Source organism: Lepidochelys kempii, chromosome 5 (genome assembly GCF_965140265.1).
Source record: "Lepidochelys kempii isolate rLepKem1 chromosome 5, rLepKem1.hap2, whole genome shotgun sequence".
Classification (NCBI taxonomy): domain Eukaryota; kingdom Metazoa; phylum Chordata; order Testudines; family Cheloniidae; genus Lepidochelys; species Lepidochelys kempii.
Genome location: NC_133260.1, coordinates 62921687 through 62934860, shown reverse-complemented (window position 1 = coordinate 62934860; position 13174 = coordinate 62921687). Strand labels below are relative to the sequence as shown.

General features: G+C 39.9%; 1 protein-coding gene across 1 annotated transcript in view; it reads right to left on the bottom strand.

The window, feature by feature from the left end:
• The window catches only part of LOC140911472 (uncharacterized), a 91926-nt gene that overhangs the window by 23408 nt on the left and 55344 nt on the right, over positions 1 to 13174 (bottom strand). The window contains exon 4 of the mRNA XM_073344576.1: positions 2848 to 2997. Coding sequence (XP_073200677.1) covers positions 2848 to 2997 — 150 coding nt within the window. The remainder of the gene's footprint in view (positions 1 to 2847; positions 2998 to 13174) is intronic.

The following is a 13174-nucleotide window of genomic DNA, read 5'->3' as shown; positions in this document are numbered from 1 at the left end:
TTGCAGGTACTTTGTATGCTTCCTTTAAATCTTGACCCAATGAGAGACAAACATTTTTTTGAAAACTTAGGTGCCAGGTAGGACATGTGAAATAAAATCCTAAGTATCTTAGCTTTTATGCTTAAAATAATAATATTAATACATATAATAAACTAGAAATTGTGCTAATTTCTACAGCACTTGTTGCCAGGGTAACTAGACGTTTCCAGTGTAGAGATTAAAACAAAAATAAAAACACAAGAGAAACAAGATAAATGCATATTGCATTATGCCCTGAAGATTGCTAGACCTAGGCTCTCCAAGGAGAGAGAACTGCAAAGGTCAGAGGGGTTAACTGAGAAAGCTTGTTTATTACTATTCTAATTTAAAAACACATGTATATCATTAATGTACATAGTTTTTACAAAACAGAGCAAACATTCATACCCCAAAGAAATTGTACTCTAATTAACGCAAACATAAGGCAAGACAAAGGGCAATAGCTCTGAGGAGGAAGGGTGTGGGGATTATTTGCGATGAGAAGAAGGGAGAAGCAACTAAGCTAAGAAAAATTGGTGGAATGGTAAAGAATGATGGGTACAGGTCAATTATATAGAATGACGTGCATCACTTAAGAAAGTGGGCTCTTTTTAAAAAAACATTCATTTTAACACAGCCAAATGGAAAGTCATATATCTAAAAACAAAGAATGTGGGTCACACAAGATGTGCCCTGCAATGCAGTGACAATGAGAAAGACTTAAACGTCATCGAAGGAAACCACTTGATCATAAGTTCCCAGTAGCTAAGAGAGCTAATGTAATTCTTGAATGTATAAGCAGGTGAATATCAAGCAGAAACAGGGATGTTGTATTACCTCTATCTATGGCCTTAGCAAGACCATTACTGGAATACTGTGTCCAGTTCTGGTGTACATACTGCAATTAGGATGTTGAAAAACTGCAAAGGGTTCAGAAAAGTGCTACAAGAACGATCTGTGGTCTGGAAAATATGTCTAATGGTCAGATACTTAAGCAGTTCAAGCTATTTAGTTTATCCAAGAAAACATTACAAAGTGACTTGATCATAGTCTGCATGTACCTACATGGGGAAGAAATACCTGATAGTAGGACTCTCTAATTTAGTAGATAAAGGCAGAATAAGATTTGAGAGCTGAAGCTAGACAAATTCAGACTAGAAATAAAGCACAAATCCTTAACAGCGAGGGCAATTGGCATCACTTACCTAGGGATATGGAGGATTAGGGTTACCATACGTCCAGGTTTTCCTGGACATGACCTCTTTTTTGTCCTCTTTGCTGGTGGCAGCACTGCCTTCAGAGTTGGCTCCAGCCACCCAGCTCTGAAGGCAGCACCTAAGGGTGGCACGGTATGGTATTGCCACCCTTACTTCTGTGCTGTTGCTGGCAGTGGCGCTGCCTTCAGAGCTGGGCGGCTGGACAGTGTTGGCCGCTGCCAGCAGTAGCACAGAAGTAAGGGTGGCATGGTATTGTATCGCAATAGAAAGTCTAACCTTCCTTTTCCTCTAGCTCCCATTTCCCCTAGCAGTGTCTTCTATTTGAGAACTTGAAATATGGTAATCCTATCGGGATTCTCCATCACAGTAAGTCTTTAAGTTGAGACTAGACATCTTTCTAAAAGATACTCTATAGCAGCTATGGGACTGATAAGGAAATTACTAGGTGAAGTTCTGTGGCCTGTGTTATGCAGGGGGTCAGATCAGATGATCATTATTACAGACCCTGCTAAGTCCCTCTTGCAGGTAGTCACCCTTGGCCCTGAAACCATTGCTGAACCTCTCAAGATTTCCCAGCTGCTTATGCACACACCCACAGAACTGCACCTTCATGGGCGCGTTGGTTAATAATTTAACTGTTTGGGGACACGTGGCAGATAAAGTAAGGGGAAAAGGCTTTGCAAAAGAATTTCACATATTCTCTCTCTCTCATACACACACACACACACACACACACACACACACACTTACTTTACTCTTAAAAAGCACAGGAGTGTTACAAATCTATGGAAAACATACTCCTGAATGCAATCTCCCTTACTCTGGTCTCACTTCCTTTTACCAGCAGGACAGTGGGGTGGGAATAGGTATTGTTTCATATTCTCTGTGTATATATAAAGCCTGCTGCAGTTTCCACGATATGCATCTGAGGAAGTGAGCTGTAGCTCACGAAAGCTTATGCTCTAATAAATTGGTTAGTCTCTAAGGTGCCACAAGTACTCCTTTTCTTTTTGCGAATACAGACTAACACGGCTGTTACTCTAAAACTTCCTTTTGTGAGTCTCCAGGTTTGGTCTAAGTTCTCAGGGAAGGCAGAATCCCTCCTTCCTCCTCTCCTCTCATTAAGCCTTCTCGTTCTGGCAATGGGAATGAACCCCTTTTAAAATAGTCTCTGTTCCTCTTTTGTTAGATGGTCAGCTGGAGAAAATCTGCAATTCTTCCAGTCATATGCTCAGGCCAAGGAGAATTTCAGCCTCGCCACCCAAAAAACAGGTTTCTGTGAACTGGAGGGGCAAAACTGAGACCAGAGACTGAAGAAATTACTTCTAAAAAGTATAAAATTTAAGTCCAAATTTTGATGCATTAATAATAGTATGTGATTGTTCATCACAGAGATAAATAGATTAATTAATGACCTCCATATCTGATGCCTTGATGTGAAAGTAAACTATTTAAAAAACACTCATACTAGACATTTTTTAATAAACTCCTGTGTCTAGACAGTATGCCAAAGAGATTATTTCAGAAAGATCATCACCATACTTGTCTAATAAGTGAGAGCACACATTTTTAGAACTTAAAATTTTAAGAAATTGCAGCCATTCCTGTCTACCTTTTGGTTATATCCTGAGAAGTTACTATTCAGAGGAGGAGTATGAAGTTCATGGTTTTGTTCATCCCTTTTTAGCAGTGAATTATCTTGATATTCTGGACTCATGGAGAGGTGGCTGACTGCAGGGTGCTTGGGTAAGTGCCTTCCAACCTTTAAAACAAAAACACAGCCACAACTGTAAAAACAAGAATTTTAAACACAGACAGAAGAAAAACCTGCCAACTTCTGACAAATCTTTGTTGGCAGCAGCTAAGCTGACAAAACTAAAAAATGATGACTATTTAATGTGGTTAAATCAACCAACCAACATGTAACTAATAGTGCAGATAACTTGATATGAATGTATCCAGCTCCACATTTTAACTTTAATTAGCTGAGCAGAACATATTAAAAATATAAGGGAGAGTGTGCTTATTCCAACAGTGGACATCAAGAAATAATAAACTTTCACATCTAATCTGATAGCATTCGTTTACATTTTCTAGGAGAGTTACAGTCAGTTACATATTTACAGCTACAGAAGAAGTCTGGAAAATATCCATCTATAATGCCAGTGCATGTTAAAGCCACTTCCATCATATTTAACTGATTTTCTTTACAGGCCACTTGAAAAAGAATATGCCATATTCTATTCTGCATACATCCACATTTCAGCCATCAGCATATACTGAGCTAAATTTAGCCCAATAGCTAATCACCTTATAAAAATCATGTAATTGTGTTATCTATTGTTGTGGTTAATTCATATGTAATTAATATGTGATTAATAGATTTAAGTTGTAGGTATAGGTATAAGTAGGATAGTATTGTAGGGGTATAAGGTTGCCTAAGTATTTATGAGTGATGAATGTATATTAGGTATATAAGCAAAGTAACGATGTAATGCAAGACCTGCAGACTGAGACTTGTAAGAGTTTAGCTTAGCCACATTAGGTCTTAGGCCTTAAGAAGGGTTGACATGAGGAGCTTACCCAGGAGTAACCCTGTACCACTAGACATACAAGATTAGTGTAAAACATGCTAATAGATGATGTTTGGGAAAATATGCCATAATGCACCTGTCAATATCACAAGATACCTGATTGTAAAATTCTGCAACAACCACAGATCACCATGGCGACTTGATGATGTAAATGCTAATGAAAATAAGAGGAACTAAGAGGATAGTGTATAAGAAGTGGGTCACTCCAGATTTCATGGGGTGTAGAAGTCCCAATAAGGGAAAAGGGATTGGAACCGTCATACATATGCATACAGGTTACAGGCATGAGTGTAACACAGCATAAAAGGGGTTCCCCAGCATGAATAGGGAAAAAGAATACATCAGGAAATACTCCACAGATGACCACCTGTTGAGAGAGCCACCCATCTTTATGGTACCTTTGTGGATGTCAGTATGAAAACACTGATGCTGGACATCTTATGGCGTTGCTCCACCTTATCTATGTATCTATAACTCTGGCATTGAATATCTATGTAGTAAGGTTTTTAATAAAGAGAAGACTGATAACTTGTGAATGCCGTTGAGGTCACTGCTATCATTCCTTGTGTGTTCCTAGAGTCTCCAGACCTAATGACATTTCTAATGGTGGTTCTTGCCCTGCTAATTCTAATACTATAGTCCTTAGGGAGTGCAAACCTTTGGCACAGGTTACTATGGTTTAAGATACCATTGGTAATATCAATCCATCAATAATATAAATGCTACAGCCCTCTACATATTCTCTTTGACTTCAGTGGAAATTACACGTTTACTCCAGAAACTTAATTTGTTTTATAAAGTCTAAGAAATTTTTCTTGCTGTTCTAAACATTATGATTTGTCAGCAGCATAAGCAAAAAGGAATGCTTACAGTTCTTTCAATGCTTTAATTGATCAGTAAAAAAAGTTGTGCTATAAATCCTCTACAAAAATTTACAATATTCCATTCGATTTCCGTCTCAACTTCTCCTATTACTTTTCTTCCATGAAGTTTTGGAGATTTACACCAGTTAAATTAAGATCAGATTTTGACATGTAATCTTTATTTTTACTAGTTGAGATACCTCCAGTTCTTTGCCAGGAATTTTTCAGATTGTTTATATTTATTTGATTTTCCAAAAAAGATTGCTTTAGGCAAACCAAGTACTAAACCAAAAACCATACAGTTAACTTATAAATCTTATACAGTAATGTAAGGAACTGAATTCTATGAGTAGCATGGGCAGAATTCAGGAAGGTATAATAACAGCAAAAAAACCTCCTACCAATCTGACAGAATTGTATTGCCGCAGACACATAAGAGACCAATTTTTTTTTAAGGGTCTCTTTTTGTGCATGGAAATAGAACTCATTTAACTCAAGGGGGAATTAGTAACCATCTACCTAAGTGGTGCAGGTGGCATGCACAAAACAGGAAAGCCCTTTAGAGGTTTGGTCTACTAGAATATACACTTAGATAGCATTCAAGTTTTAATAGGTCTGGGATCTGATGTTAATTACTGCAAACTCAAAGGATGGTTAGCAACTTGTTGCTGTACTGTTTTAAGTCACGAGCCTCTAGCATTGAATAGGGATTGTTATTTATTAATAACATACAGTTTAGAATAAAATAATAATCTTGCTTATCAGGTTGTTTGAAATTCTTTCAATACTCTGTTATTATTATTATTATTATTTGTATTGCAGTAGTGCATAGAAGCCAAGGGCCCCATTGTGCTACTCACTGTACAAACATGTAACAGAGAGACACTCCCTGCTCAAAGAGCTTAAAATATAAAGACAAGACACAACATGTGGATACAACAGACAAACACAGTGAGACTAAAACTCAGTCCATTTGGGAGATTTTTTATTTGTTTCCCTTTAAGGATGTGTTTGCTATTTAGGACTGTTGTTGATTAACATTAAAAGTTAAATATTCAGACTGGATCATGAGTTTAATTAAAAACCCACTCCCTGTTATGTGTAGGGTTCTCAACTCGCATTGAATTCAGTGGGATTTAAAACTGCTGAGGGACATGAGCACGTTGCATGAATCAGTCTTGAAGTGGACAGCTTACATTAGCAATAAACAAAAGCTGAACAAGAGTTCCAGCTACAACCACAAAAATTTACCTCAATGTGTTTTATTTTAGAGGAAAGAATTAAGTCAAATTATATTAGGTTATATTAAAGAATGGTTATTTTACAAAAATTATACTTTCAAATTTCCAGCATGTTATTTTATATTAATATAATGTTTCTGCAGAAACAAAAGTACATTTTCATAGAAAGACAGTGATGGCAAGTCTCGTGAGATGTTTTAGAAGAAATATATCCAAATAATCTAGACAAGATGGAAAATTGGTTTCCCATCACCAGCGGTGAAAGTAAGCCGGTACGCCCCGGTACGGCATACCCGCAAGAGCCAGTGCACCGTATTGGGGCAGCCTGGCTTCCCCAAGGGGCAATTTAAAGGGTCTGGGGCTCCCAGCAGTGGCTCCAGAGCCTCCGCTGCTGGAGCCCTGGGGTAGCGGCAGCGGGGCTCCAGCAGCTATTTAAAGGGCCCAGGGCTCCCCTGCTTGTACCACCCCAGCCCTTTAAATAGCTGCCGGAGCCCCACCACTGCTATTGCAGGGCTCCGGGAGCTATTTAAAGGCCCGGGGTAGCAAGGCACCTGGAGCCCCCGCTACCCCAGGGCTCTGGGAGCTATTTAAAGGGCCTGCAGCTCCCCTGCTTCTACCACCCCAGTCCTTTAAATAGCCGCTGGAACCCCGCCGCTTCCCCAGGGCTCCGGCGGCTAATTAAAGGACTGGGGCAGTAGAAGCAGGGGAGTCCCGGGCCCTTTAAATAGACCCCGGAGCCCCGATTGCTGCTGCTACTCTGGTGGAGGAGGGGGGAAGGAGGAGGAGAAGGAGGGGCAAAGCACTTACCTTACAGGGTGGGTGGGGGCTGGCTCTGACCCCCTCAAGCCCACCCCTTCCGCCCTAGGCCCTCCCCCCGCCCTTTCAGGGGCCAGAGCTGGCCCCAGCGTACCGGTAAGTCACTCGACTTACTTTCACCCCTGCCCATCAGTGAAGATTTAATGTCAAATAGGTGCTGGTTGTTTACAGTTGTAAATTATTAATTTGAAATAGTATCGCAATTTTGAGTCTTGTCAGATAATCCTATCTCTGTGTGCCTAAAAGAATATTAGAACCTGTTCATCTGATGGAATTATATTATTTTCTATTGAATAATTAGTTGATATTAATGTGAAACCTTAGTCTTTACATTCAGTCACTGAGGAGCAGAAGCAACTACTTGTTATTGTACTGCAGTATAACCCTTTAAAAAACAATTTCTATTAATTTGAGACTATTTTTGGCTCACCTTAAAGACAGTAAAATCTAGTGAGAAATATCCCCTGGATTTGAAATATAATAGATAATACTTTGAACTTCTAGAGCAGGGGTGGGCAAACTTTTTGGCCTGCGGGCCACATAGGGCTATGGAAATTGTATGACGGGCCATGAATGCTCATGAAATTGGGAGTTGGGTTGTGAGAGGGCTCTGGCTAGGGGTGCGAGCGTCTAGGTGTACATGTGGCATCTTTTCAAGCCAAGAGATATAACTGAAGGTGGCACCACAAATGACCCATCGCCCCGCTGCCTCTATTACTGCACGCGCGCACACACCCACACACACACATAATGGATTCAAATTCACACACACACAAAAAAGGAAAAGTTAAGCCACCCACAGGCCGACACTGTCCCATTACAATAACTACCATACACCACAGACATCATACAGCAAAATTAACTTTGCCTCCCCCAGCCTTCCCCTCTTTACATCCCTTTAACAAACTACCTCTCCTAATACAATTAGTTGTGAATTTTTGGTGAAGTAATGTGTATACTGAGAGGAGACAGTTTGGCCCAGGGGGTGCTGGAAGACTGGCAACCCCAGGGAGGAAGGGTTAAGGTTATAATGTGTGTTCTGCTGTATATGATAGCTATTGTAACAGTAAGGCCTGAGTGTGAGGGAGAAAAGGGTATGTACTGTTGCGTGGCTTTACCTTAACATTGATATATAATTTATATAAAAAATACAAAATCTGAAATTTCATACTGAAAGCCTTTCTACACACCATTTTAACCCCAATTTGGAAGACAACCCCCAACTATGGAGTTGCTACCGGGGTACCGCCATTGTTTCTGTTCTGAGATAAAAAACTAATAACCCCTATTCACAGAGCTATGCTGACAACAAGGAAGAACAGAAGCCAAACATTAAGTTGGTTTATGCCCAAAACAAAGTGTTACTGGCCTAATCCTATATTCCTATGGCCTTCCATGGGAGATTTGCCTAAGATAACAATGCAGGATTTAGGGAAAACATATACGTTCAATATAATAATAAAAATCATACAAAATATGAAAAGGAAATAATTATTTTCCAGTACCTAGGAAGAATATACAAACATAACAGGAAAAAATTTAAAAGAATAAAATATTACTTAGCAGTGTCCTTTTAACTTTGCTAAATATTAAAAAAGTAACCTACATATCAATAATAAAAATGTGAAAACTTTAAAAAACAAAACAAAACCCATAGGCATTCAAACTAAGCTTAGATTTTATTTTAAAATTATGTTATAGCAGAAAACATGTATACGAGTTTGAATTTGTAATATAAACTTCCTAATCTTTTTCTTGCATTTTTCTGTCCCAATGAAATTTCAAAATTACTACTCTTAGCCAACATGTATATGTTATATAAACATACACACCATATTAATTGGTATTATGTGCATGGAAATAATATTGTATACATTATATTAAATGTGAATGCTAGGTAGTTATACTAACTGGCTGGTATCATGTGCTTCCCATAACTATTCACTCATGCCAAGTATTCCACAACACTGCAAAGTTGAAGTCAGATACAGAACTGGAAAATAGGAAACCTGTCAAAAGCAAGATATGTTCGTTCTCTGTCCTAATACAAGTTGGGTAATTGGTTTGGAATGGGCAACTGGTTTGGAATGTAATATCCAAAACAGAGATAAAGAAAGGTACGCCATTAGACCAGAAAAATAAAATAAAAAGCTATTTGGTAAATTTTAGTCTTGAGTGATATAGACAGTGCTCTCTATCCTGAAAATAAGTCTATATGTATGTAGTCTCATATTTGTAGTCTCAGATGCATATCTCAGGAGCACACCTTCTGTGTAAAGTGAACCAAATGCTGTAAGAACTGCATTGCGGAATTGTAACATATTAACTCTTTCTCTTCTGTATTGTACTGCTTTGTTTTCAGACACTAAATTTGGCTAAGCTTGGTTAGTTGGTGCAATAAATGAAGGGATGGGGGCTAACTCCTTTTTATAGACAGCCAGCTAGCCAGTTAGCAATAAAGTCCTTCTTGGTGGCTGTTCTCTTCTTGCTTTACCTGTAAAGGATTAAAAAATCTCCCCGGTAAAGGAAAGGGAGTGGACACCTGACCAAAAGAGCCAATGGGAAGGCTAGAACTTTTTAAAATGGGGAAAAAAACTTCCCCTTTCTCTCTGGTGTTTTTCTCTGGGAAAGAGGGGAACAGGGAGCAGTTATGCTGTGAGAAGCTTTAAGCCAGATATGATCATAGATCATCACATCATACCTAGAACTACTTATTTGGAACTCCCAGATGTGTAAATAGATTAGGAATGTTTAGAAAGACACAATTAGGTTATTTCTTATTGGCTTGTGGACTCCTTTGTGCTAACCCCAGATGCTTTTGTTTGCTTGCTCGTAACCTTTAAGCTAAACCCCTAAGAAAGCTATTTTGGGTACTTAATTTTTGGAATTGCTCTTTTAAAATCTAGCAAAAACCTAAGTTCCAGTTGTATTTTCTTTCTTTTTGTTTTTAATAAAATTTACCTTTTTTAAGAACAGGATTGGATTTTTGGTGTCCTAAGAGGGTTTGGGCATGTTGTTTAATTAGCTCAGGGCAAAAACTAATTTCCTTTGTTTTCTTTCTCAGCTCTTCCCCTGGGGAGGGGCGGGGGGTGAAAGGGCTTGAGGGTACCCCACTGGAGGGAATTCCCAAGTGCACCTTCCTGGGTCCCAAGGGGTTTGCATTTGGGTGGTGGCAGCATCTACCCATCCAAGGTCAGAGAGAAGCTGGGAGTTTAATACAAGCCTGGAGTGGCAAGTATTATTTTTTGTAATCCTTGCAGGCTCCTACCTTCTGCACTCAAAGTGTAGAGAATCAGCCTTGATAGTTGGTCTCTTAAATATTCTCAATAATGAACTGTAAGTGTAATCAAGCAATTGACTATACATTTAGCTATTTTACTGCATTGTAACAAAAGTACTATATCAATGGTGGGCAACCTGCAGTCTGCGGGCCACATGAGGCCCATCAGGGTAATTTGACTGCAGGCCATGAGACATTTTGCTGACATTGACTGTCCTCAGGCATGGCCCCCCGCAGCTCCCAGTGGCCACGGTTCACGAACAAAGGAAAATTCTTTAATTGCCTATACGCTAATGCTAGGAACACAAGAAAAAGTCTATGGCTAGCAAAGTTAAGGACAATAAGGACTGTTTTTAAGTATACTAGGAACAAAAAGAATCCAACAATGGTATTGGTTCATTACTAGCTAGAAATGGTAGAATTATCAGCAATAATGTAAAAAATGCAGAAGTGTTGAATTAATATTTCTGTTCTGTATTTGGGGGGGAACAGATAATGTAGTCATATCATATGACAATGATGACAGCACTACTCTTTCCATTCCAATATCAACTCAGCTAAACAGCAGCTACTAAACTAGGACATTTTTAAAATCAGCAGGGCTATATAATTGGCATCCAGAAGTTTTAAAGGAGCAGGCTAAGGACCTTGTTGATTTTCAATAAACCTTGGAACACTGGGGAAGTTCCAGAATCATAGAGTATCAGGGTTGGAAGGGACCTCAGGAGGTCATCTAGTCCAACCCCCTGCTCAAAAGCAGGACCCATCCCCAATTAAATCATCCCAGCCAGGGCTTTGTCAAGAAGACTGAAAGAAAACTAATGTTGTGCCAATATTTAAAAAGGATAAACAGGATGACTAACATAATTATAGGGCTGTCAATCTGACACTGATCCCAGGCAAGGTAATGAAGCAGCTGACATGGGACTCGATAAATTAATGCTAATCAACAATGGTTTATGCAAAAGAGATCCTATTAAACTAACTTGATTTTTTAAAAGGAGATTATAAATTTGGTTGATACAAGTAATTGTGTTGATGTAATATACGTGGACTTCTAAAAGGCATTTGATTAGGTACTGCATGACATGTTGATTAAAAATCTAGAACAATACAAAATTCATATGGCATATATTAAACAGATAAAAACTGTGTAAAGAAATGTTATTTACCTGTATAGTGACTGGAGTTCTGAGATGTGTGGTCCCTATCTGTATTCCACAGTGAGTGCTCATATATTCCACACACCTGAGACTGGATGATTCTTTCTAGCAGCGTCCATTGGCCCATGCCTGTACTCTTCTTCGCCTCAGACTCTGAATGAAGGCTGTAAGGGGTGGGATGGACTGGTCACCTCTCCAGTTCCTTCTCTACTGCAAATTGGATGTTACAATCCAAAGCAGAGGGGAAGGAGGGTGAGTAGTGGAATACAGATAGAAACCACACATCTCAAAGAACTCCAGTCACTGTACAGGTAAGTAACATTTCTTTCTTCTTTAAGTGTTGGCCTCTGGGTTTGCCTACACTCCAGCTGGGAGTGAACCTATAAGCCTGGGTTAGACAGACTTGCACTAGCAGATATCAAACTAGCTTACTAGCAATAGCAGTGTGCACACCACAGCGCTGGTGGAGGCTCAAACTAACTACCCAAGTTCAGATCATAGACTGAGCCTCCACCGGTGCCAGAACATCCAGACCGCTATTTGCGGAGCACAAACTGAAGCCTGCTTGCACAAGTCTGTCTAACTAGGGCTAGGAGGCTCACTCTCAGCTGCAGAGTAGTCATACCTAGGTGTATTCCACTGTGGTTGACTGATAAGCAGGAGGGGATTCGAGGATCTCTGTAGTATTGATGGCTGCAGGACTGCTGACTCCAATGATGCATTAATTGTAGAGGCTTGCACCAGGGCACAGCATCTCGAAAAGGTATGAATAGAGCTCCATGTGGCTGCTTTACATATGTCAACAAGTGGTACTTCCTGAAGCAAGGCTACCGAGGCTGCCTGTGCTCTGGTGGAGTGGCCCTTACCCTTTGTGGCATAGGTGTATCAGATAACTGATAACATAGCAAGACACAGCCTGAAATCCACTTTGACGGTGTCTGAGGATAGATCACTTGCCCTTTCATCCAGTCAGCCAGAGAATTGAATAGCCACAGTGACTTCCTAAACAGTTTCCTTCTCTGAAGGTAAATGCTAACATCCAGCAATCGTCCAGGAAATGAAGTCTTTTATCCTCATCAATGGTATGAGGCTTTGGAAAAATAGAAGTATGTGTACTGTCTGATTTTGGTGACAGTCCACATTACTCTGAGAATGAATTTAGGGTGTAGTCTCAAACAACCCTTATCAATACGAGATAAGATGGACTGACCATAAGGGCTCCCAGTTCACCTATCCTTCTGGCTGATGTAATGGCCAATAGACAGATGACCTTCATCAATAAATGGGACAGCAAACATGTAGCTAACGATTCGAATGGTGGGTTAGTTAACACTGAAAGGACCAGGTTGTGATCCCATGTCAGAGCAGGTTTAATCACTGGAGAGAAGGTTCTGATGAGACTTTCCAGAAATCATATAGTCACTAGATGAGTGAAGAGGAAGTAATCGTCAATTGGAGGGTGGCAGATATGAATTGCTGCTAAAAATGTACCTGCAGAGAGCTAAGGGACAGACCAGAGGTTTTCAAGGCTAGGACGTAATCTAAGATAGCAGGGATGCCAAATTCATCTGGCGACATCTAATGACATTGAGCTCAAATAGAGTACCTCTGCCACTTAGCTTCTGGTGGATTCTTTCCTGCAGTTATTAAGATTAGCTTGAACATCTACTGAACGTTTTCATTCTAGGTTTGATACCCTATCTCACAACTTGCTGTTTGGATGGGTAACTCTGATTAGGACACCTGATTCTGCTCTTGTCTTGCATCAGGAAGTCTGGGAAAGACTGGATGCCGATAGGTGGACAGGCTGACAGTTGGAAAAGGATGGGACACCAAAACTGTCTTGGCCACTTGAGAGCAATGAGGATGATCACTGCTTCTTTCTGCTGGATTTTCATGTGAACTTGAGGTAAAAGCAGGATTGGGGAGGGGGGAGATAGGCATATTCAAGCTCCCCACCTACAGGATTAGAAGGGCATCTC